At 42.0% G+C, this 26,376-nt stretch overlaps 2 protein-coding genes across 3 annotated transcripts in view; one reads left to right on the forward strand and one right to left on the reverse strand.

Moving 5' to 3' along the window:
- wdfy2 (WD repeat and FYVE domain containing 2) overlaps positions 1 to 16,269 on the reverse strand; it is a 56,213-nt gene extending 39,944 nt beyond the window's left edge. Inside the window, exons 1-2 of one of the 2 annotated variants that reach the window (XM_072584507.1) lie at positions 16,070 to 16,269; positions 7,208 to 7,275 (exon numbers count right to left, since the gene is read on the reverse strand). In XM_072584507.1, coding sequence (XP_072440608.1) covers positions 7,208 to 7,275; positions 16,070 to 16,206 — 205 coding nt within the window. In that variant the 5' untranslated portion in view covers positions 16,207 to 16,269. Of the gene's footprint in view, positions 1 to 7,207; positions 7,276 to 12,017; positions 12,395 to 16,069 lie in introns of those variants that run through there. The other variant, XM_072584509.1, reaches the window with a different exon arrangement.
- Positions 16,270 to 16,407: 138 nt separating this feature from the next.
- Positions 16,408 to 26,376, forward strand: part of LOC140486000 (integrator complex subunit 6-like) — a 109,590-nt gene continuing 99,621 nt past the window's right edge. Inside the window, exon 1 of the mRNA XM_072584512.1 lies at positions 16,408 to 16,783. The gene's annotated coding sequence lies outside the window, so the exon portion shown is untranslated. The remainder of the gene's footprint in view (positions 16,784 to 26,376) is intronic.

The raw sequence follows: 26,376 nt of genomic DNA on the forward strand, positions 1-26,376 counted from the left end.
GATCAGGTGTACCCGAGAAGTCGGTGGGGAGCGAGAGAAGTGATTGCTGGGCCTCTTGCTGAGATATTTGTATAATCGGTAGTCACAGGTGAGGTATCGGAAGACTGGAGGTTGGCAAACGTGGTACCACTGTTTTAAGAAGAGCAGTAAAGACAAGCCAGGGAACTATAGACCGGTGAGCCTGACCTCGGTCGTGGACAAGTTGTTGGAGGGAATCCTGAGGGACAGGATGTACATGTATTTGGAAAGGCAAGGACTGATTCGGGATAGTCAACATGGCTTTGTGCATGGGAAATCATGTCTCACAAACTTGATTGAGTTTTTTGAAAAAGTAACAAAGAAGATTGATGAGGACAGAGCAGTAGATGTAATCTATATGGACTTCATTAAGGCGTTCGACAAGGTTCCCCATGGGAGACTGATTTGCAAGGTTTGATCTCATGGAGTACAGGGAGAACTAGCCATTTGGATCCAGAACTGGCTCAAAGGTAGAAGACAGAGGGTGACGGTGGAGGGTTGTTTTTCAGACTGGAGGCCTGTGACCAGTGGAGTGCCACAAGGATCGGTGCTGCTCCCTCTATTTTTTGTCATTTACATAAATGATTTGGATGCGAGCATAAAAGGTACAGTTAGTAAGTTTGCAGATGACACCAAAATTGGAGGTGTAGTGGACAGCGAAGAGGGTTCCCTCAGATTACAACGGGATCTGGACCAGATGGGCCAATGGACTGAGAAGTGGCAGATGGAGTTTAAATTCAGATAAATGCGAGGTGCTGCACTTTGGGAAAACAAATCTTAGCAGGACTTATACACTTAATGGTAAGTTCCTAAGGAGTGTTGCTGAACAAAGAGACCTTGGGTGCAGGTTCATAGCTCCTTGAAGGTGGAGTCGCAGGTAGATAGGATAGTGGAGAAGGTGTTTGGTATGCTTTCTCTTATTGGTCAGAGTATTGAGTCAGGAGTTGGGAGGTCATGTTGCTGCTGTTAGGCAACTTTTGGAATATTGCGTGCAATTCTGGTCTCCTTCCTATCGGAAAGATGTTGTGAAACTTGAAAGGGTTCAGAAAAGATTTACAAGGATGTTGCCAGGGTTGGAGGATCTGACCTACAGGGAGCGGCTGAACAGGCTGGGGCTGTTATCCCTGGAGCGTCAGAGGCTGAGGGATGACCTTATAGAGGTTTACAAAATTATGAGGGGCATGGATAGGATAAATAGACAAAGTCTTTTCCCTGGGGTCGGGGAGGCCAGAACTAGAGGACATAGGTTTAGGGTGAGAGGAGAAAGATATAAAAGAGACCGAAGGAGCAACTTTTTCACGTGTATGGAATGAGCTTCCAGAGGATGTGGTGAATGCTGGTACAATTGCAACAGTTAAGACGCATTTGGATGGGTATGTGAATAGGAAGGGTTTGGAGGGATATGGGCCGGGTACTGGCAGGTGGGGCTAGATTGGGTTGGGATATCTGGTCGGCATGTGACGGGTTGGACCGAAGGGTCTGTTTCCATGCTGTACACCTCTATGACTCTATGTGCCAAATTTTTCTCCTCCCCAATAAAGGGTACATAACAATGATCAAGCATCCAGTGGAATATCATTCAGTAAAACACTGTGCCATAACCTAATGGCTAATACATTACTTCCCTCAGGATAACACAGATTGTTAGAAACAAGCAGGGGTTCAAGGCTACAGTAATTGATTGTCATTTTAGCAATGTTTACACTGAGAACCATTTATACAGTTTTGAAAGAATGCACACAAAAATAAAATCAATTGAGGTTGTCATGTTTGGATTTTAGACAAACAATAAAGCAATTTAATCATGGGTCAGACTGTGACAAGAGAAAAAAGTTCCAGTCCACCAAGACATAAATGGTACACTCTTCAAATTTCTTGAAACCAGCGAGATTTCATTCCACAGTTTATGATTCAATGGTACTAAGGTCATCAAAGTATTTATGTATCATGACTACAGTTAATCTTCACAAAACAGTAAGGAAATATAAATAATTTTATCTGAAAAGCAAATTATGATTTTAAATGCATTGTAAATATTTATCTTTTTCAGACAAAGGAGAAGTTGCAGTGGCCTGGTAAGAGAGTCGGCTAAGGGGAACTAACTGAATGGTGTCTTCCAAAGAGCGAGTCCAGACAGGGTAGGCTTAATGCCTCTGTCAGCTGTACCATTCTCTAGACTGCAATCAATGTTCAGGTAAGCCCACATATTGGAAATCTCAAATTGGGCCAAGCACCAGATACAGAGGGCAAGTGAAATACCCAGTATCCAAGAGTCTCAGATACATATTCCACTTGTCAAACTTCAATTTAAAATAATGAACTTTTATTTCACATTTCATTTGCCATCCTAAATCAATCATGACAGCCAATATGACATGAAAGACCCATTCCAATTTAAATAACCACTTTTTAAGAATGATTTGGAGATGCCGGTGTTGGACTGGGGTGTACAAAAGTTAAAAAGCACACCACACCAGGTTATAGTCCAACAGGTTTAATTGGAAGCACTAGCTTTCGGAGCGCTGGTCCTTCATCAGGTGGTTGTGGAGAATAAGATTCTAAGACACAGAATTTATAGCAAAAGTTTAGAGTGTGATGGAACTGAAATTATACGTTGAAAAATACCTTGATTGTTTTCTTCCTCTGGACCCATGGCGAGCAGTCACTGATAAAACTACACAGTGATATCAACAAGTTTCATCCCACCATCAAACTCACCATGGACTACTCTCTATCTGTCTCATTTTGGACACATGCATCTCCATCAAGGATGGACACCTCAGCACCACACTCTACTGCAAACCCAAAGACAACCTCACAATGCTACACTTCTCCAGCTTCCACTCAAAATAAATCAAAACAGCCATCCCCTATGGACAAGCCATACGTGTAGACCGGATCTGCTCAGATGAGGAGGAACATGATGGGCCCCTGGAAGTACTCAGGGATGCCCTCACAATAACGGGGTATGATGCTCAATGCATCGACCGCCAGTTCCAATGTGCCACAGCAAGGAACCGTAATGACCTCAAGAGACAGACACGCGCTGCAACCGACAGGGTACCCTTTGTGGTTCAGTACTTCCCAGGAGCAAATAAACTACGCCATGTTCTTCACAACCTGCAACACATTGTTAATGAGGATGAGCACCTCACCAAAACCTTCCCCACACCTCCATTGCTCGCCTTTAAACAACCACCAAACCTCAAACAGATTGTTGTTTGTAGCAAACTGCCGGGCTTTCAGGACAACTCCGCACAACCCTGTCATGGTAAGCGCTGCAAGACGTGTCAGAGTGTGGATGTAGATGCCACCATTACGCGAGGGGACACCTCCCACCATGTAAGTGGCAGGTACTCACGCGACTTAGCCAACGTTGTCTATCCCTGCAGGCAAGGATGCCCTAAGGCATGGTACATTGGTGAAACCGAGCAAAGGCTATGGCAATGGATGAATGGGCACTGCACAACAATCAACAGACAGGAGGGTTCCCTCCCAGTTGGAGAACACTTCAAAAGGTCCAGGACATTCGATCTTGGACCTTTGGGTGACCGTCCTCCAAGGGTGACTTCGGGACAGGCAGCAGTGAAAAGTGGCCGAGTGGAGGCTGACAGCTAAGTTCCGCACCCCTAGGGAGGACCTCTGCCAGGACCTTAGGTTCATGTCATACTACAGGTGACCACCATTGCACTATATATATATAAAAATATATATATATACACCCACACACACTCAGACTTTACACTCACACACCAGACACACCCACTCCTACAGACACACATTCCCACATGCATCCTCGCACAGACTTATGACACTTTACACTCACACACACATATACACTCTCTCTCACACTCTCAACCCCCCACGACAGAGACACAAAAAAACCCCACAGATATAAATACATATATGTCTGTGGGGTGAACTTGTACTTGCAGAGTTACATTGTACTTTGCTCAAAAACTGCACGAATCCATGTAAAACTCAGTTAACTCACTTTTTAGATTAGAAATCAGTCTAAATGTTATGCCACACACAGGAACACAGGGGGCTCACTCCTTCAACATCTTAACATCTTATCTGGCTGACACCAATTGTTACAGTTAACCTGCGAATCTAATTTTTAAAAAGAGTTTTGTGATTTACATATGAAAGAAGTGAAACTATTATGGTCATTCTAACAGGTGAGACACTCAACAAACAATCAAGGTATATTTCAATGTATAATTTTAGTTACATCACACTGTAAACTTCTGCTATAAATGCTGTGTCTCACAATTGCGTCCTCCACAGCCACCTGATGAAGGAACAGCACTCTGAAAGCTAGTGCTTCCAATTAAACCTGTTGGACCATAACCTGGTGTTGTGCAGTTTAACTTTTTCAGAAGACTGCTTTACATTTTTTTAAATGAAAATTTTTGAAAAATAAATCCATAATGCACGTAACTAATTCTGTGTGGACTGGTTGAGCTGAAGGGCCTGTTTCCACACTGTCAGGAATCTCATCTAAACAGAACTCTTATACTTTACCCTGCATCTGATGAGAAGAAAATGAGAAGCAGGAGAGAAGGTACATTTTTGTCCTTCCCTGCAGCACTCCATGACATGTCAGCATACTATATGAAACTGGTGTAGGGTGAAACAAATTGATCCTGTATGCCAAAATAATTTACTTGTCCATTTTTTTTTTTGAGTGTCATGGGATATGTTTCAAGCAAGAACCTGCCTTCTCTTCACAGTCTTGACACTATGATTTATCAACTTCCTTACTCTGCATTGTTACCAAAGCTGAATAGAAAGATCATCATGAAGCTGCACACTATCATTGCAAAGTGCACTGAAACAATGTACTGCACCATCATGTGGGAATTTAATTTTCAACAAAAACAGAGCTAAACACAAAACTAATGACTTGAAAATAAATCTTATGACTTCAATCCAACTCTCAATCTGGTGCTTGAAGAACACATTCCAGAAGCCAAGAATATATGTTTGTTCAGTTAACCATGCCACATGCTCAGGCTACACTCTAGCTAAAGACTGATCTTTTGTTCGAAATTGCACCATTCCTTTCTGATTTCAAATTTATCCCATATGTATATTATGCAATGAAGTATGATTACTCCTGCTGGCATTTGGAAGGCCAGTAAAACACAACAGCCAAAGTCAGAGAAATATGACATTTAAATCTAACATCGCACTTCATCTTAAATATTCCTCATTGACAATAATCTGCATCTCAAGAATACCAATTTGAATAAATTATTAATTCTCTCAGCAATGGTGTTACATTGGATCTAAATGTATTACGGTACATCTGATAATTCTCAGTGCTTTCATAACCTCTCTCAAACAGCAATTAATGCACCTCCCGAGAGACAAAGAGACAATTATACACGATACTGACATGGGTCACTGTTACCCACTAATGTGCAATTCATTCCACAGAGTATTTCACTTTGTAAGCAATATATTTAAAGACCTGTGAAGAAAAGGAGACGGTGTGATGGAATAATAGTTGGAGGGAAGAGAAGTGATGGGGATAGCTGTTTCAAACAGTAGACAGATTCAATAGACCAAAAGGCTGTCTGTGTAAGATTTCATGGTTTTCAGATAAAGTGTTTTTTCCCCTAAAAAAAAAACAGGACAATGATGGCACTTTTGCACAAAGTAATATCAATACCTGTTTAGGGTCAGTGAAAATTGATCTGAGCAGCAGACATTAACTGATGAAGAGTTGGGTGTAGATCAGTAAAGTGACAAAAGGAGGTATTTCTCATGCAAGAAATGAGAATAAAAGGAGTACGTAAAGTCAGCAATAGAATAAAATAGAGCTTGGGTGGATCATAAGATTTATTTTCAAGTCATTAGTCTTGTTTTTAGCTCTGTTTTTGTTGAAAATTAAATTCCCACATGGTGGTGCAGTACATTGCAAAGTGCACTTTGCAATGATAGTGTGCAGCTTCATGATGAGCTTTCTATTCAGCTTTGGTAACAACGCAGAGTAAGGAAATTGATAAATCATAGTATGAAGACTGTGAAGAAACATATGGTGGAGATCCAGCAGTAAGGTATTTCGATGACTTTTTCAAGTACCAAACATTAAGCAAGGATGCAGTGTGCTTCTCAAAAAAAAATTCAAAAGAAACATTTACCAACAAATTCAACCACGTTGCGTTTGTGAACTTGCTCATACAAACCAAGCCATCCACACAACCCAAAACATTGCATCTGTTGCTGCCTTAAAATTTTAAAAAATCTAACCGCTGTCTGAAATTGTTAAACAGAGTCCATATTTCATGTTGAAATAAATGTAAAGACATCAAATATTATGGAATTTGTGAAATAGAGGCAACAGATTACAAATCCAGATCTATTTTTACTCAAAAGTACTAGAGGCATATCTATATTTAATTTCTAAGATCATCATTTCCTTAAAAGAAACCTCAAATAGTACTTTCTAAACTCTCCACAAGTACTCCTTAGCAGATAATACGCAGTGAGTTTGGCCAGTTACATAGAACATAGAAGAATACAGCGCAGTACAGGCCCTTCGGCCCTCGATGTTGCGCCGATCAAAGCCCACCTAACCTACACTAACCCACTATCCTCCATATACCTATCCAATGCCCGCTTAAATACTCATAAAGAGGGAGAGTCCACCACTGCTACTGGCAGGGCATTCCATGAACTTACGACTCGCTGAGTGAAGAACCTACCCCTAACATCAGTCCTATATCTACCCCCCCACTTAATTTAAAGCTATGCCCCCTTGTAATAGCTGACTCCATACGTGGAAAAAGGTTCTCATTGTCAACCCTATCTAACCCCCTAATCATCTTGTACACCTCTATCAAGTCACCCCTAAACCTTCTTTTCTCCAATGAAAACAACCCCAAGTGCCTCAGCCTTTCCTCATAGGATCTTCCTACCATACCAGGCAACATCCTGGTAAACTTCCTCTGCACCCGTTCCAGTGCCTCCACATCCTTCCTATAGTATGGCGACCAAAACTGCACACAATATTCCAGATGCGGCCGCACCAGAGTCTTATACAACTGCAGCATGACCTCAGGACCCCGGAACTCAATTCCTCTACCAACAAAAGCCAGTACGCCATATGCCTTCTTCACTGCACTATTTACCTGGGTGAAATTTCGCAATTTCAGTTTTTGATGGAAAATGCACTTACATGGCATTGAGTGGTAAACGCTTGGCCAGTACTGACCGCTGTCCCTCTTAATCCATACTCGAATTGTTCTGGAAAAAAGGTTTAAAAATAAAGTTACTTTCATCTTTCTTCGCACACACCTTCATTAATTGGGAATTGTCACAGCATAACTGGGAAGAATGCATAGATAATTGTGCCCTCATGTTTCACAAACCATTGCAAATATATAAAATCCCCAAGTCAGCAAATGGTTGGTAAATGGAGTTTGAATTCAATAAAACAAAAATCTTGACTAAAACAAAAATCTTGACTAAAACAAAAATCTTGACTAAAACAAAAATCTTGACTAAAACAAAAATCTTGACTAAAACAAAAATCTTGACGACACCTGGCAACGACACACCTATAACAGTGTGGTTAACGCATAACCACCTTGCCGTGCACAAAGCCATATTGACCATCTCTTATTAGTCCTTGCCTTTCCAAATGCACGTAAATCCTGTCCCTCAGAATCCCTCCAAAAACGTATTCACCGCTGATGTAAGCAAGTTCTTTGGCTTTTCCTTCCAGCACTTCTTAAACAGAATGCATCACATTAGCCAACCTTCAGTTCTCCGGCACATCAGTCATGACTATCGATGATACAAACATCTCGAAGGTCCCAGCAATCTCTTCCCTAGTTTTCCACAAAGTTCCGGAAACACCTCATCAGGTCTCAGGGATTTATCTATTGTTATGCATTTTAAGACCTCAAACACCTCCTCTTCTATTTTCAAGGCATCACTATTTATTGCCAAGTTGTCTAAATTCCACTCACAGCTACGATCCTCTCCTGTTCACCATTTCTTTTCTCTGTGCTGTTCAATCTTTTTCTCCTTCTTACTGCTTCAAAGAGCAACGTTGCACTGCAGTTTTTAAAAAAAAAGGCTTTTGAATCGTAACACATTCATGGTACTGCGACTGTGTTCATGCGCACACAATCAAAAACAGCAAAACAGGCTATGTTTAGGCCAACATAAGGATAAGTGATGTTGATCAATGCAGGAAAGTGAGGAAGCAGTTGAAAACAACTTATTTCCCCAGCAATTTAATTACAAACCCCTCGAAGATTTTATTTGCACATCACTGGGACTGCAATAATGCTATGATATTTGTGGATTAGAACGAGCACATGCTTCCAACTATTTTCTTGCTTTTGTTAAAAGCACGACAATTTCAAATCAGCAGCATGCTGATCCACTGTCATGCAAAACTAACATGGACTAACATGGCACATCCACTAATACAGAGTCCTTTGCAGCCAAACATGATCCAAGATAATGTGTCAAGAAAATGTCCTTGGACAATTGTTTGTCCAATCTGGCTACATGCGTGATGGCTATGGATTTCAATGTAGCTGCACTTTACAAATTACATGCACTGTTCTTCTTTAAATCAGAAAATGCAAGAAGGGAATGAAATGCTGATTACCCCTTTTAAAGCAAAATAAGGACGCAAAAATATAAAGGTATGATCTTTAACTAAAACTGGAAGGACCAATTAAGATGTCTGCTCACATGGACTTCAACTTATTTACCAGTCACACAACATTTACTTTGGGAGAAAATGATTTTCATTATTTTTGGTGCTAATCAGCATTCAAATGCTATAGTAGGAAAGTTTGATAGTTTCAAACTTATCAAAAAAACACATGAATAAATTTAGCAATTCATTGGGCTAATCTCAAAACTTAACTTGGTCTCAGGAAATCTAGAGAAAAAAGATAGCACTGCACTCAAAAAGACCCAGAAGCAGACTTGCAGCAAGTGAAAGGCCAGTCACATGATTAACAGCAAACTAACACAATCAATAAAGCAGATGAAGGAATCCACTTGATCAATTATCCCAATCACCATTTACTCTAACTGCAGTTTGTATTATCTACAAAAAGCACTGTAGCAAATCACCAAGCTATCTTCTGAAGCAACTCCCAAATTCACACATTCACACATTCACACTTAAAAAGGACAACGATACTCATCACTTCCAAGTCACACACCATCCTGATACGTTCCTGTCTTCTGAGTGGATCAACCTCCCTCTTCAAGATATAATGGAAGGCATCCACTAATATGACTCTGAACTGACTTGTTACGATGGTAGAAGGGGGACTGTACCTTTAAGAGATTTAAAAAGCTAACGAGGACTTAGAGAGAGAGAGAGAGAGAGAGAGACAGAGTCTGGAACAAGGTAACAATGTAACGCTTGGTCAGGGCTGGGTTGCTATAACACAAAAATAAATTCAAATTCGGCCAGTTTAAATAATGCCACAATACCAAACTCCAATCAAGTTTAAATTAAGTATTTTGACAATATCAAAACCAATGAAACAATTCCATGTTTTGGCGTGTAAGTATCAGAGATTTTAAACAGTAAACCAGAGTGGCAAAGAGAACCACCAAGCACCAACAACTAGAGAGAGAGACTGCTTGCAGAAATATCTGCTCTCTTAAAGGTACCTTTATTCATCAACGACATGTGAAGCAGAATCCCTAAGAAGAAAAGACGACAGAGGAAAACCTACAGAGGACTCTTGGCAGCTAACTGATTTTGAAACGTGATGATATTTTTTGTAAACCGTAATTGGGATTTTTAAGCAGACCAATGTTGTAGAAGGCAAAGTAAAAGGTAGCTTTAGAGAAAGGAGTTGGAAACAGTTGCTAGTTAATTATTCGTTGTCAGACTTAAATAAAAAAGTTGTTAATTTATTTTCTAAAAGTGATTTTTGGGATAGTTCTTGGCCTCTCGAATTTTAACAAACGACAGCACTATGTGATTCTTTTCTGTGTGGCTGGTTTAAATTAGCAGAAGAGTTTTCCCCCTGTAAAAAGAGACTGCAAGAAGCAAAGGAAAGAAACGTGAAGATAGTTCTCTGCCCCTGTTTTTGGTGACAACTCACAGAATGCAACTACACTCAACATCTTTACCAAGATGGGGAGTGAGCCCATATTCTACTATTCCCCACATTGCATAATCTTGGAACGTGTTTTTTTTGAAAAAAATGGTGACAAAATTAGAGACACAGTCAAACCACTGGAGCCTTATCACAAGAGTCAAATCCTTAAAAATGAATGAGGGGAGTGGGGAAGAGGGGAGATGAATCAAAATGATTCCATGTCCTGAGATTGTGACAAATGAGTATCATTTCCAAAGTTTAATTTTAAATTCAAAACAAAAGTTGGGAATTTGTTGCATCCAAAAGAACCCCACAAACAATTCAGGGCAAGGTTTGTTGTTAAGCCTTCTGGAAAAGAAAACGCCTCAAAACAATACATGTGCAACCAGAAGTGCAAGTTTTCCCAGAACATTACTACTGCCTGAAAAGCAAACATCCTTGGCTCTTGTATTTAGCTGTGAGCAATACATGACAAATAAAAATGACATTTAAAAATAATTTCATTTTGTTTAGATTTTAAACCTCTGAAGCATGGGATTGATCATTTTGGCATCTGGCTAGTAGGAACTCAGACAGCTACAGAAGCACCATCATTGGTGCTATTATATTGCATGCCTCGTGAGTAGAAGATACAGCTGGGGACAAAAATTACCCTAACTTCAAAACATGTAGCAGGTCTCAAGAAATACAGGTTTCATCAAATGAATTCTGAACTCTTGTCTGCTTGTGATTCATAAAGAACAAACTGATGACATTGTATGGCTTGAATTTACACAAATTGCAATGTTTAGAAATAACTGGTAAATAGCTAGTAGACTCTGGTGAGGAGATTGACATGGTCAATGTTTCATTGAGGGTTATAATTTGATCAGTGCCTGACTTGGGAACCAACTCAAGTGCTTCAACAGGCTTTCTCAAAGGTCAACAGCTTTATTTGCTGGCTCTAACGGATTGTCCCAACACTGCCAGTTATTGGTAAAGGCATTTGCATTCAGTGAGAAACCCAGAAACACTTCAGGACAAACAGCTCTAGCAAGGCTGCTTTGTCTTCAAACATTCTTCAAATTTACTGTTTGAAGATCAGTTGCAATCAGGTTCTCAATAATTTGTAAAAGAGAATTAGATAAATACTGTAAAAGCTGACATTTGCACAAGGCAGTGGGACTAACTGCATATCTCTGTCACAGAGCCAATATCGCATGGCTAAACCAAATGGTGTCCTGCGCTATGATTTCAAAAATCATGTCCTGCATTTGCAACAGAGCATGATCAAAACATGATCAGCCTCTGGAACTTTCTATTGATAGTTGGAAAATTAGAAACATGCATGCTGTTGCAATGAGATAACAAGGATAGTTTCACCAGTTGCAAATAATCCACGGCAAGGAATCAATACAAACAGGAGAAACTGAGATTAGAACTCAGCAAATCATCACAAAGAAACAGCACACAGCAAAAAGAACAATATGCATAAATCATAACTGTGCCTCTCATTAATTTTAAGGGAATTGCTTCTTAGGTTTCTGAGACGTAGTAGATTTATTGGTTCTCTTTATTCAAATGGAATCAGGTTGCTCTTGTTACACTATCAGAGTGAGTGGCTCAGTGACAACACTTGAGACACAGTCAGAAGGTGCTGGGTTCAAATGCTACACCACACAATCCTGCTAAAAGGAAATGGAGCTTCAATTCTGAGTTCTCGGATGATATTCAATGGGATACTCACATCTAGTTAATGTAGGTGTCCTCATATCACATCATATAGGATGTGGAATCCTAGAAAATCCTCTGGCCAGAGAAAATTAACCCAGTTGGTGTCACAACTCACTGGGAGAGCACTCACAACAATTCAAGAATTTTATTTCCAAGTATGCAAAGGTTTTTAAATTTACCTACCTTATACATCAGATTGACAGAATACACCGACCCTGTTTCTGAAGTGAGACTATATATTGCAAGTCAAATACCCTCAAATTTCACTTGATATATACACAGACAGGAGAAAGATAAAACATGCACGTTATGGATGGAGGGAAAAAGATTTGGGAAAGCAGTTCCTGTTCACAAGGGTTGCTGAGATGATTCTTATGCTGGTCAAAGCTGCTTCTCAGTCATTTACAAGAGCCTCTGGATGGCTGGTTCACTTATAAAAGGTCCCTGTCTTCTCAAATAAACAGGCATAGAATGGCTTAAAACTGAAGTAAAGTTAAACTGGTTTAGCTTCAGGTTTAACGTGGCTTTTTCCTGAAGAGAACAAAGAACTTCTGAGCTGCTGGTGGTCCAAAGGCTCCAATGTATCTTGTTCCAAGCCCCAAGCTGTGCAGTGACCCGAAAACCAATCACATCACTGTTGGCAGGCGGAGGACAGTTTTCATTGGGCTCGTGACCAGTTGCCAATGAAAATCCACCCATTGCCACAGCTTCATTCGTACATTATCCTTCAGCCATAATTCATCTGCAACCACGGTTACACAAAGTGCTTGCACTAAGTATCAAGTTACTTGCTTTCAAACCAAGCAGCAACCCTTGGTTTTAAAACAGTTCTTAACTCATTTCAGTCTGCAATTTAAAACAAAAATAAAAAGAACACCTTTACATCAGTTACTATAACAATAGTTACTCCCATGGATGCAGCCTTCCTGTCAAGGCATGAGAGTCGGAGGCAAAAAGTGTGGCGCTGGAAAAGCACAGCAATCAGGCAGCATCAGAGCAGAAATCATACTCTAACAGCAGGTAACAAAAGCCTGATTCCAAAAAAAGAGAAAATGCTGGAAAACCTCAGCAAGCCTGGCAGCATCTGTGAGGAGAGAAAAGAGCTGATGTTTCGAGTCTAACTGACCCTTTGCCACAGCTTTGACAAAGGGTCAGTGAGACTCGAAACGTCAGCTCTTTTCTCTCCTTACAGATGCTGCCAGACTTGCTGAGATTTTCCAGCATTTTCTCTTTTTTGGTGTCAGATCCCAGCATCCGCAGTTATTTGCTTTTAAAAGCCTGATTCCATTTGAATAGACAGAATCGAGTAAATTTGCAGTAGTGCTAGAAATCCAAGAAGCAATTCTCCTTGAAATCACTGAGAGATGTATGGTCATTCCTCTGCCATTCAACATGACTGTTCTGCCTGAAATAAATTCAATGACACAGCCTCTACTACTTTCTTGGGAAGAGAATTTCATAGACTAAAAGTGTGGCACTGGAAAAGCACAGCACATCAGGCAGCAGCCGACAAGCAGGAGTCAACGTTTCAGGCAGAAGCCCTTCACCAGGATGTCATCAAGACTTTCAGAGACTTAATTACCCTCACAGAAAATAACTTTTCATAATTTCCCTCTTAGACATGAGACCACTTAATCTTAAACCAGGTCTTCTCGTATGACTCTTCACCACAAGGAGGAAGGAACTTCCACCATGTTCTGTTATGCTGCAACATGATCGCCTCTCATTTATGTGTTTTAACCCAATCTGTCTGTCCCTTCCTTGCAGGATAATTCTTTATCCCAGGAATGAATGGAGTAAACTCCTCTGATATCCTAAAGAATTCTGTTCTTTTTCAAATAGAGAATAAAACTACATAGTACTCAAGATATAGTCTCACAATATGGATCGTGATTGGTTTAGTGCATTGCTTTATTATGGGATAGAAATTGAAAATGCAATTAAGCAACTTCATTGATTTTTTTTCAGACCAAGGGTTCCTGAAAGGGCATGTTCTGCTTTTTAACTTTGGGTCCACATGATATTGGGTTTTCAGTCAGGAAACCAGCCAAAATTAGAGTGCCAGCAACTTTTCAAGAATATCTTTTTAAAAAGTGACAATCCGGCTGTTGTGCAGTTCAAATCAGAATAAAGACACAGCTTTTGTGAAGTTAAAATACGCGCTCAGGACATCCCTCAACACTTCACATTCAACGGACTCATCATTAGTATGCAGGGAAATGCAGTAGCCAAAATCGGCACAGTACTAGTCACTTTGGAAAAACTACCAAAAGATTTGATTGCACCAATTGAGTGAAGAATATCAACCAAGAGCGAGAGGACTGCCTGTTTGGCTTTGGAAATGAAATCAAGAAATTCTCTGTTATTAAAGAATGCTGAAGTCAGAATTCACTCCAAGTTCAGACAAAAAGAGTTTCAAGACCAAGATCATATTTTTCCCCCGAGTAAGGGTACCAAGGGACACAGGAGACAAAACAAGTTCAAGTAACAGTCAGGCATTATCAGAATGAATGGCAGAATAGATTTGAGGGGTTGAATGCCCTCCTCCTGTTCCAAAGTTCAAGTAGTACTGTTTGTATCATTTCTGTCAAACTAAACAGGAATTTGGGTCCTCAACACATTGCATCATCTCTTTGTATTGCACTAAACTATCAATCTGTAGAGTATGTTAAGCCCACAACATTGCTATTCTGTACGCCAGCTAATGTAAAATTTACATTAAGCTGAAAATAAATCACAACCTAAAACTTGCCAGCAAGCTCAGGAGAAATGCTCAGTTTGCGTCTGTTTCGTTGTGGTATATGATAAACCTCTCATTGCACAAGCAGGCTAACAGTTGTAATAACATTCGAAGAGAAAAGCAAACACACCAGTTGAGGTAGCAAAGACTCTAGCCACAATCTGCTGGGAGTCAAGCTTGATGATGTTTTAAAATAAAAAACTTTCAAGAATGGGTGAAGAGAACAGAAAAACATTTTTGGGGTAAATGAGCAACCTTCTTGCAGCCAGCATTTTAATTGTTAAGATTTTGGAAGTGATGAGTGATTTCTTGGAGTCACAAATGAAAAATGCATTTCATGCATGTATCAATAACTTCCTTCCACTTGGCTACTCTGAGAAGCCAGCGTTAGCTGAAAACAGGTGAGGCAATCAAAGTTCAAAGAAATCTTCAGCTTCCCATGGAAATGCCTCAACTTCACCGCTTCATTTCATATCACCTGATATTAGTTCCTGATTAACCAAGTTGAATTTGTATTAATCAACATTTAGCTACGCCTATCAGTGAAAGCAACATGCAAACCATCTATCTCTGTTCATGGAAAGTCTCACCTTGCATCTCTTGTTTACCAACAAATTCCATCTCACCTCCTGCTCATTTAATTCTCTGGCCCTTCTTTCAACACCTCAAATTTATCTTTCCTCAACCTAACAGTCCTTCATCTTTCACAAAGAATCACAACACCTGCAACCTGCTTTCTTCCCTCTTCCATGACCACTGCTTCCTCCATTCACCTCGGCCTCAGAACCCACTCAGCACGCACACCAGCCTGTTTCAATCATTGCCCGGTGATCTCCTGCAGACAACTCCAACAGACTCCACAACTCTTGCTCAGTACAACCCCACCGCCCCCCACCACTCCATGAACATTCCCAATGCGAATCGCCACAGGTCTGACCCGTTTACCACTTTGCCATCGCCTCTCTCTCTGTGTCCCTCTTCTCACTCCGTTTTACACCTCCCTGACAAACACACCCCTATCCCCTTCGCTGACCATCTTCACAAACGCACGCCCAAGTAAACACACACAGCCCCTCTGCATCCCCTTGGACATACCCTCAACCACACTCCCCCCCCCCCCCCCTCCTCACCAACATTCCACATTCTCCATTCCCCTCCACTATACCCTATCCCCTCTATATACAAACCCCAACAACCAGCATTGCCTCTCCACCTTCCCCCCCAACTCTCCGACAGGAGAATCTGTCCCCAAGCCCTCCCCAATTCTATACCCTACTCCCTTCTCCCCGTCCCAGTGCCACCCCTTACCCAGGAGGGACCCTTCCCCTCCCAGAAAGGCCACCACCTCCACCTCCCCCTCCCCCTCTCCCCCTCCCCCTCTCCCCCCCAGAAAGGCCTCCCCCAGCCCCAGCCCCAGCCCCCCAGCCCCCCAGCCCCCCAGCCCCACACCATCGCCCTGAGCTGGTGCTGCGTGTCCCCCACGGGTCTAACGGACCTGTCCTCGCTGACGCTGATCACTCCGTCCTCTTTGGGGATGACGGCGGCCATGTTCACCACGTCCTGGGAGCCCTCGATCCTGCTGAGCAGCACCGGCCTCCGGATGCGAGCCTTGGGCTTGCCCTCCGCCGCCATGGTGATGGACCAGCCCCTGCGTCACCACCAAAGCCCCAACCAAACAACCGCGCAACACCGGAAATGGCCGGCACCGTGCGGCCGCCTCCGCGCAACTCCGGAAGTACACGGCACCGTGCACCCGCGAACACCATCCCCCGGTGTCACTGAGAAATATCTCCGCCGGAAGTGGATGGACAGCGGCTGGAGAACAAAATAATGTTTGTTTCTCTTAAATAAATCTCCAGGACTGTGACTGGATTTCGAGCTTGTATCAGTTTTTGTCGGATTCTAATGTTCTGTATTTTATTTCTCCCAGCATTTACCTCTTACTGTTTAGTCCTTCCATCCCTTTTGGAAATGGAAGGTTACAAATCTCATGCTTTCACCCACTCTGTTTCAGATGCATATTTCAAAAACACTGTTGTCTACATTTCTAACAGCCGGTTTGTGAACTGGTCAAGGCGGCAGCATCGCCTCTGGCGGGGGACTCGTCCAGTGACTGTTGGCTACCGGCCAGGAGTTTGCATTGAGAGTGGAAACTGCCAAATGTCAGAGGAATTCACAGTGCAAACGGTAACAGCGACTGAAGCAAAAGGTAAAACAAAAAGTAAACTTCATTACTTCTGCACTAGTGATGTGATGATCGACATGTTGGGTAACCAGTGGTGGGAGCATGGGTTGTGTGTATTTGGATGTGGGAGATCATGTGATAGCATCTGGACTATGTCCTTGGAGACAAAAAAAAACTGCAGATTTTTTTTTAGTCAGTCTCTTTGGACATATGACATCTGCATATCCATCACGTTCTGATTCCATAAATATGGAAACTACCACTGCACCGCAAGAGGAATAGGAATAAGAGAAACAGGAGTAAGCCTTGCAATCTACTGAGTCTGTCCCATCATTCAATATGGTTGTGGCGAAGCCAGGTCTGTAATCGGGGATCACATTCAGCCGAATCATTGCCAAGGATTCCTGTCGCACCAATTCATAGTGATGGTTGGGGCTGCAGGCAGAGGGAGGGGTAGGAGTGAAAAATGCCTAGGAGGCCGTTTCATCACCCCTCTCATATGACCAAATATGCCAATGGTAACTAAAGTCTATTAATCTTGCCCTTATACAGACTCAAAGACAGAATAAAGAAAAACATAAACTTGTGTTCCCCAACTGGATGTACAGTGGCTCAGTGGTTACCACGGTTTGTGTCACACCGCCAACAACCCAGGTTCACTTCCAGTTTTGAGTGACTGTGAGGACTTTGCACGTTTTCCGTGTGTGTGTGTTGGATTCTGCTGGATGCTCAGGTTTCTTTACACAGTCCAAAGATGTGCAGGCTAGGTGGATGGCTATGCTATAGTGTGCAGGGATGTGTAGGCTAGATTGATTAGCCATGGTAAATGCAGGGTTACTGGAGTAGGGTGAGATGCCCCTCAGGAGGTCGGTGCGTACCTGAGAGGCTGAATGGCTTCTTTCTGCTCTGTATGGATTCTATGACTAGGATGGAATCTGGGCCATGGTGGTGAAAGACCTCTGGAGGCTGTGCAGCCTGAGTTGACAATATACTGTAGATTATTTTAAAAGGTGTCATCAACAATTACGTTGTTGATACCAAGCAAAGGTGATGACAATTCAATTGGACACAGCAAGAAGAAGGTGAGGTTGGGGGGAATAGATACCAGTTTGTTGTAATGATAGGTGTTTGCTGAAATTTCATACATGCTCTCCCACTCACCCAGAGAGGATCAGAACTGGGACATTGAAATATCTATGAGGAAATTGTCAGGATGCAGGAACATTTAGCAAAAAACTGGGACTATCTTGACAGAGTCTGGAACGGAGGGTCATCCGAACTAAGTCCACACTGAGACTGCCACATGTGGTTGTATGTGTTCCTGGACATTTCAGCTGATTTCCCTCTTCCAACCATCATTCTTGCATGTTAGCATCATTGACCTCTCAATATGTCAATGTATTTCATCTTTCTAACCCGATAGGATGCTTCCTGATGTCAAAAAAAACTTTTTTTTCAGTTACCAATACATACATAAAGAAATTGTTCAGAAGAAAGAAGAAAAATAATTTATTTTTAGAATGCTAGGTAATTTGTTGCAGTGCCCTGGAGATGAACACTTTATTCACATGTACAATGGAAATTGATTTTGTAACAATTTACGTCAATGAATTATGCTTCGGAAGCAGAAACATGACTTCTAAATTTGCACATGCAATCAAATTCGGTTGTGTAGTTATGTTGAAGGAAGATTGCAATAAAATAGAAGAAGAAAATAATAATTGTACAGAATTGACAGACAATTAACAAATAAATTTAAATATAGCTAAGTGTGAAGTGTTGCACTTTGGTAGGAATAATTAAAAAAAACCACAACCTGTTCGAACAATAAATAGGATTAGGATTGAGGACCAAAATGATCAGAGTATAAACGTGTGTGGAATGAACTACCAGAGGAAGTGGTGGAGGCTGGTACAACTGCAACATTTAAAAGGCATTTAAAATGAATAGGAAGGGTTTGGAGGGATATGGACCGGGTGCTGGCAGGTGGGACTAGACTGGGTTGGGATATCTGGTCGGCATGGACAGGTTGGACTGAAGGGACTGTTTCCATGCTGTACATCTCTATAAACCTCTGTAAGATCGTCCCTCTGCATCCAATGCTCCAGGGAAAACAGCCCCAGCCTGTTCAACCTCTCCCTGTAGCTCAAATCCTCCAACTCTGGCCACATCCTTGTAAATCTTTTCTGAACCCTTTCAGGTTTCACAACATCTTTACAATAGGAAGGAGACCAGAATTGCACGCAATATTCCAAAAGTGGTCTAACCAATGTCCTGTACAGCCACAACATGACCTCCCAACTCCTGTACTGAATACTCTGACCAATAAAGGAAAGCATACCAAACATCTTCTTCACTATCTTATCCACCTGCGACTCCATTTTCAGGGAGCAATGAACTTGCACTCCAAGATTTCTTTGGTCAGCAACACTCCCAGGACCTTACTATGAAGTGTAGAAGTCCTGCTAAGATTTGCTTTCCCAAAATGCAGTACCTTACATTTAGCTAAGTTCAACTCCATCTGCCACATCTCAGCCCATTGGCCCATCTGATCAAGATCCCATTGTAATTTGAGGTAATCTTCTTCGTTGTCCACTACACCTCCAATTTTGATGTCATCTGCAAACTTACTAACTATACCTGTTATGCTCACATCCAAATCATTCATATAAGTGACGAAAAGTAGAGGACTCAGCATCAATCCTTGTGGCACACCACTGGGCCCAGGCCTCCAATCTGAAAAACAACCCTCCACCACCATCCTTTGAGTCAGTTCTGTATTCAAATGGCTAGTTGTCCCTGTATTCCATGAGATCTAACCTTGCTAACCAGTTTCCCAAGGGGAATCTTGTTGAATGCCTTATTGAAGTCCACATAGATCACGTCTACCGCTCTGCCATCAGCAATTCTCTTTGTTACTTCCGCAAAAAACTCAATCAAATTTGTGAGATATGATTTCCCATGCACAAAGCCATGTTGACTATCCCTAATCAGTCCTTGCCTTTTCAAATACATGTACATCTTGTCCCTCAACTTGCCCATCACCGACATCAGGGTCACTGGTCTATAGTTCCCTGGCATGTTCCTACGACCTTTCTTAAATAGTGGCACCACGTTAGCCAACCTCCAGTCTTCCGGCACCTCACCTGTGACTATCAATGATACAAATATTTCAGTAAGAGGCCCAGCAATCCCTTCCCTAGCTTCCCACAGAGTTCTGGGGTACACCTGATCAGATCCGGGGGATTTAACCACGTTTATGCATTTCCAGACATCCAGCACTTCCTCCTCTGTAATATGGACATTTTTCAAGTGTCACCATCTATTTCCCTACATTCTATATCCTCCATGTCCTTTTCCACAGTAAATACTGATAGAAAATTCTCGTTTGGTATCTCCCCCATCTGCAGCTCCATACAAAAGCTGACCTGCTGATCCTTGAGGGGCCCTAATCTCTCCCTAGTTACCCTTTTGTCCTTAATGTATTTGTAAAAACCCTTTGGATTCTCCTTAATTCTATTTGCCAAAGCTGTCTCATGTCCCCTTTTTGTCCTCCTGATTTCCCTCTTAAGTGTACTCCTCCTGCCCTTATACTCTTATGAGGATTCACTTGATCTTTCCTGTCTATACCTGACATATGCTTCCTTCTTTTACATTTTTAATTCAATATTTGCAACATTAAAAAAAGGGTTTGTATGATAAATAGTAATTCTTGTTCAGTACAGAACCTGGTCAATGCTTGCTGTCAAGCTGGGTCAAAAAGATGGGTAAATTGGGGAATTCTGCATACCTTTCAAAATCTTTAATTTTAGTGATGATTCTGGGAGTAGCAGAGTGCTACCCCAATGAGGCAACAGTTTGGAACTAGTTTATTGAGAAGTGTTTCCAGATGTAGAAAAGGAGGGTGATTCCCATGGTAGTTGGAACAATCATCTTTTCTCATTTGTTGTCATAAGAGGTGATGACAACAGCAGCCCTCTACATACTATAAACAGCAAATCTCCTGTCCAATGCGCGCAAGCACACACAGCTATCAGCCACTCTTTTCTCTTCCCTCCAATATACACACCATAATCAGCTCCTCCTTCTTGTTGTATATGTGTCTGAAAGGGTTAATACAAAGAAGTGCCATAAGCACCACCAACAATGATGATGCCACATGGACGAATGGACAGAATAGCTAAAGATCTTGCAAGAGTGAAACCTAATGTCTGTATCCTCCTTATAGTCTCTGTAACAATGCCTGTCAGATTTATGTGACTGGTAACAAAGTGCCAGCAATTAATAAGCAACTTTTTGTTCAATACAAAGGACTCTTCTACTTCGAACAAAATGTGAGCTTTCTTGTACCATAATAGACCAAGCAGGCCATGTAGATCCCTGCACCTTCAAGACCATGGTGGCACTGAATGTGTCAAATGGTGTTTCACTTTAGCTGCACATACAACTTCCTCCACACAATATCAGTCCTGCTTCCATCCTCAAGACTTTGCCCCTAGAGTTCCCAGCCCAGCGTACAAGGCCTGGCAAGCAACAATGTGCAAACACTGATACATTTTTTAATGTTTTAACCACGTTTCCCAGGATAGTTTGGTATGAATTCAATTCACATTAAAATATATAGTCACTGTAACCTAATTTTAATCTCTGTTCTCATCATATTTCTTTCCAAAAATGCTTTTTTTGCTTCTGAAGCACTGAATTTACAGATTAGAGTGGCTGTCTCATGCGATTAGGTAAAACAATGGCTGCAGATGCTGGAAACCAGATTCTGGATTAGTGGTGCTGGAAGAGCACAGCAGTTCAGGCAGCATCCAAGGAGCAGTAAAATCGACATTTCAGGCAAAAGCCCTTCATCAGGAATACAGGCAGAGAGCCTGAAAGGTGGAGAGATAAGTGAGAGGAGGGTGGGGGTGGGGACAAAGTAGCATAGAGTACAATAGGTGAGTGGGGGAGGGGATGAAGGTCGGGAGGATGGAGTGGATAGGTGGGAAAGAAGATAGGCAGGTAGGACACATCATGGGGACAGTGCTGAGCTGGAAGTTTGGAACTGGGGTGAGGTGAGGGAAGGGGAAATGAGGAAATTGGTGAAATCCATATTGATGATGCCCTGGGGTTGAAGTGTTCCGAGGCAGAAGATGAGGCGTTCTTCCTCCAGGCGTCGGGTGGTGAGGGAACGGCGGTGAATGAGGTCCAGGACCTCCATGGCCTCGGCAGAGGGGGAGTTGAAATGTTGGGCCACAAGGCGGTGTGGTTGATTGGTGCAGGTGTCCCAGAGATGTTCCCTAAAGCGCTCTGCTAGGAGGCGTCCAGTCTCCCCAATGTAGAGGAGACCACATCGGGAGCATCGGATACAATAAATGATATTGGTGGATGTGCAGGTAAAACTTTGCTGGATGTGGAAGGCTCCTTTAGGGCCTTGGATAGAGGTGAGGGAGGAGGTGTGGGCGCAGGTTTTACAGTTCCTGCGGTGGCAGGGGAAGGTGCCAGGACAGGAGGGTGGGTCGTAGGGGGGCATGGACCTGACCAGGTAGTCATGGAGGGAACGGTCTTTGCGGAAGGCGGAAAGGGGTGGGGAGGGAAATATATCTCTGGTAGTGGGGTCCGTTTGGAGGTGGCAGAAATGTCAGCGGATGATTTGGTTTATGCAAAGGTTGGTAGGGTGGAAGGTGAGCACCAGGGGCGTTCTGTTCTTGTTACGGTTGGAGGGGTGGGGTCTGAGGGTGGAGGTGCGGGATGTGGACGAGTTGCGTTGGAGGGCATCTTTAACCACGTGGGAAGGGAAATTGCTCTCATGCCATTGATAACAAACAGTTGAAATTACTTCAAGTTAACAATGCGAGCCACCCCTTCACATTAACCCTGATTTTGATTCATTTTTTTCAATATAGCTTCAGCTTCAAAAGTAGCAACCAATAAAGTTAACCAGTTATTATTTGTGAAGAAGAACAATTCCATGATTTTTTCCCAAAGTAACTACATTCAAAGCTGCTGGTTTGTCACTTTAGTGATCCAGGTAAAGCTCACTTTTCCATAGTCATGTTCATTTAAAGTTTTAGTTTCTGTTTTCCAACACTGGGGTGGGGGAGTTCAGAACTAGAGGGCATAGGTTTAGGGTGAGAGGGGAAAGATTTAAAAGGGTCCTAAGGGGCAACTTTTTTGACAGAGAGTTGTGCGTGTATGGAATGAGCTGCTAGAGGAAGTAATGAAAGCTAGTACAATTGCAGCATTTAAAATGCATCTGGATGGGTATATGAATAGGATGGTTTTAGAGGATTATGGCTGAAAAATGTGTTGCTGGAAAAGCGCAGAAGGTCAGGCAGCATCAAAGGAGCAGGAGAATTGACATTTCGGGCATAAGCTCTTCTTTAGGAATTCTTCCTCATTCCTGAAGAAGGGCTTATGCCTGAAATGTCGATTCTCCTGCTCATTTGATGCTGCCTGACCTGCTGCGCTTTTCTAGCAACACATTTTTCAGGTCTGATCTCCAGCATCTGCAGTCCTCACTTTCTCCTTAGAGGATTATGGGCCAAGCAAATGGGACTAGATGAGGTTAGGATATCTGGTCGGCATGGACGAGTTGGATCGAAGTGTCTGTTTCTGTGCTGTATATCTCTATGACTCTATAACTATTTTCACATGTCCTCTCATAACTGTCTTTTCTCATCTTAGCTATTTCACTGCTGCTACCGTTCTATTCACTATCAGAATGTTCTATTCACTATCAGATTCTTCTGTCACTCCAGTTTCTGTATAGGATTGCAAACATGTTCTTTTTTTCTGTGAAGCTATGATCTGTGGAATATCGAACCACATGTATTGACATGGATTACATGCTTACACAATGATTTATGATCAGCCAATATTATACCTGTCCTTATCTTAGAAATATTGTGGTCATCTCATTGGAACCTGATTCAGAAAGCAACATTATTTTAAAATTCTTCTTACTTCAGAGGTTTTCAAAATGTTACCCGATCTTCATAGTCTTATATCACCTATAAAATACCACTCCCCTTTCTCCAGCACATTCTGCAAAAGTTTGATTCAGATGCCTTCGGTATAGATTAGATTCCCTGCAGTGTGGAAACAAGCCATTTGGCCTAACAAGTCCGTACTGATCCTCCGAAGAGTAACTGACCCAGACCCATTCCCCGACCTACATTTATCCCTGAATAATGCACCTACCATGATGGGCAATTTAGCATGGACAATTCACCTTGCCTGCACATCTTTGGATTATAGGAGGAAACCAGAGCACACGGAGGAAAACTACACAGACACAGGGAGAATATGCAAACTCTACACAGACAGTTGCCCAAGGCAAGAATTGAACCTGGGTCCCTGGCGCTGTGAGGCAGCAGTGCTAACCACTGAGCCACTGTGACAATATAAGCTGGTCACCTGAAAAGTTTAATTGGGAACTCAGAAGAAAATTCCATGAACACCAGCAAAGACTGGTTGAGCTAAATGGCCCATTTGTGTGCTGATAATCTGATATAATTTTAAAGACTTTTGGAGCAGTACCCCCAACACTGCCTTGCAAGATCCTGCAAAGAAAGGAAAGAAAGATGCACCAACACCAGTGTCCTCAAATAGGCCAACATTCCCAGCATTGAGGCACTGACCACTCTTGATCAGCTACGATAAATAGGACACATCATCTGCATGACTGACATGAGATTCTCGAAGCAGGTGATCCAAACCCAGCTTTGAAAAATCAGGCGAGCACCAGATGGACAGAGGAAGCGATTCAAGGATACCCTCAGGGCATCACTCGCAAAGTACATCATTCTGGGAAATCACTGGTGCAAGACTGTCCAATGTGGAAGAGGAGCATCCTAGAAAGCGTGGAGCACCTTGAGACTTGCTGCTGGGAAAAAGCAAAAACGCAAATGGAACATGCTACCACACCAATGCCCCATCCATCCCTTCCCGTGACCATCTTCTGCCCCAAGTGTAGCCTGTGGTAGCCACATTGGACTGTACAGCCACCTACAGACTCACCCTGAGAGTGGAATGGAATTGTTCTCATCTGCAAGGGACTGCCAATGGAATGTACTCTTCACAATTTTGAGGAGGTGACGAATCACACCCACAGCATTCAAGTGCTTCCAATGGATGTCAATCTAATGCTCCGAACATGCTGGGGCTGACTAGATTGGCATTTGAACCAAACCATTCTCTGCTGCAAGTCAACCTAGTATTTAGAGAAACCCTACTCCATTGAATCATAGCATGGTTACAATGCAGCAGGACCCGTTGTGCCCAGCCAGCTGTCTGCAAGCTACTTAGTCTTACTCCTCCACTTTTTTCCTATAGCCCTGAATACATTATTTGTCATTAACAGCTTCTCCAATTCCCTTTAGAAAGTCATAATTGATTCCACAGTCCAAGCACAGCACTGTCTAGATCCTAATCACTCACTGTGCAAAAAAAGATTTTTCTCATGTCAACATTGGTTCTTTTTGAATTTACTTTATGTTGGTTTCCTTTGGTTTGTAGCCCTTCTGCAAACAGTGACCATTTCTCACAGCATGCAAAGCCCTGTTATACTTCAACCCAGGGTTCAGAACTTGGGATCTGGTCTCCCACTTGTTGAAGGTGTGTGGGGCAAGTCTCTCATTAGATGTTCCCTGACTCAAAGAAGAATCAAAAACAGAAATTGCTGGAAAAGCTCAACAGGTCTGGCAGCATCTGTGAAGAGAAATCAGAGTTAACGTTTCAGGTCTGGTGACCTTTCCTCAGAACCAGAAATGTGCAGCTAGTACTCTCCATGCTGCGAGTTCAAACTGTCACTCGTTGTGGAATTTTAGGTTTCATTTTTTAAAAAAAGTGAAAACAAAAGTCAAGTGATCATTCCAGATCCTGCATTAAAACCTCAAAGACTTTGGAAAGAATTTAATACAATAAATATTCACAAGCACGTACTCTGATATGAAGAAATATAAATCAACAAAGAATCACAGATGTGTATTTTCATCAGAACAAATTATAAGATGAGGTTTTTATTTAAAATCATAAAATGATGAGACAAGCTATTTGAGGGGCTTATATGGGACATTATTTTTAACTATGTATGATGTTATATAAAAGAAGCTTGAACACAATGGCATCTTTGTCACTGATGAAGTGCATCAATCAATACATTTCAATCTCACCTCTCCCATTCATTCAGTGTCTCCTGATTATATCGGGCCTCTAGAGGTTGTTAGGTTAATTCCAATTTAAGAACAATGCACAAACTCTGACTTGCAGATCATTATAGTCAATCTAAGCAACAAAACACATCCAAATATCAAAATTAAATGAAAAATCTAAAGAAATGCTTTTGGCACAGATGAAATAAAAATACAGTGTGCTGGATATATTCAGTCCATCTGTAAGCATGAGTGCAGAAACAGGTCAGAATAGAAAAACATGAAAGATATAACAGTTATAGAAGCAAAGATCAGCAGTGTTGGGGGTGAGTGGAGGGGGCGGGAACACTAGGAAGATCTCAAGAAGGGCAGGAGAAATGAAGTAACTGAAGGGATGCTGGGGGAAAGCAAAAAGAAATGATAATTAGCAAGCTAAGAAACAAATATGAATCAAAAGGAGGTGCATATTGGAAAAAC

Source organism: Chiloscyllium punctatum, chromosome 15 (genome assembly GCF_047496795.1).
Source record: "Chiloscyllium punctatum isolate Juve2018m chromosome 15, sChiPun1.3, whole genome shotgun sequence".
NCBI classification, from domain to species: domain Eukaryota; kingdom Metazoa; phylum Chordata; class Chondrichthyes; order Orectolobiformes; family Hemiscylliidae; genus Chiloscyllium; species Chiloscyllium punctatum.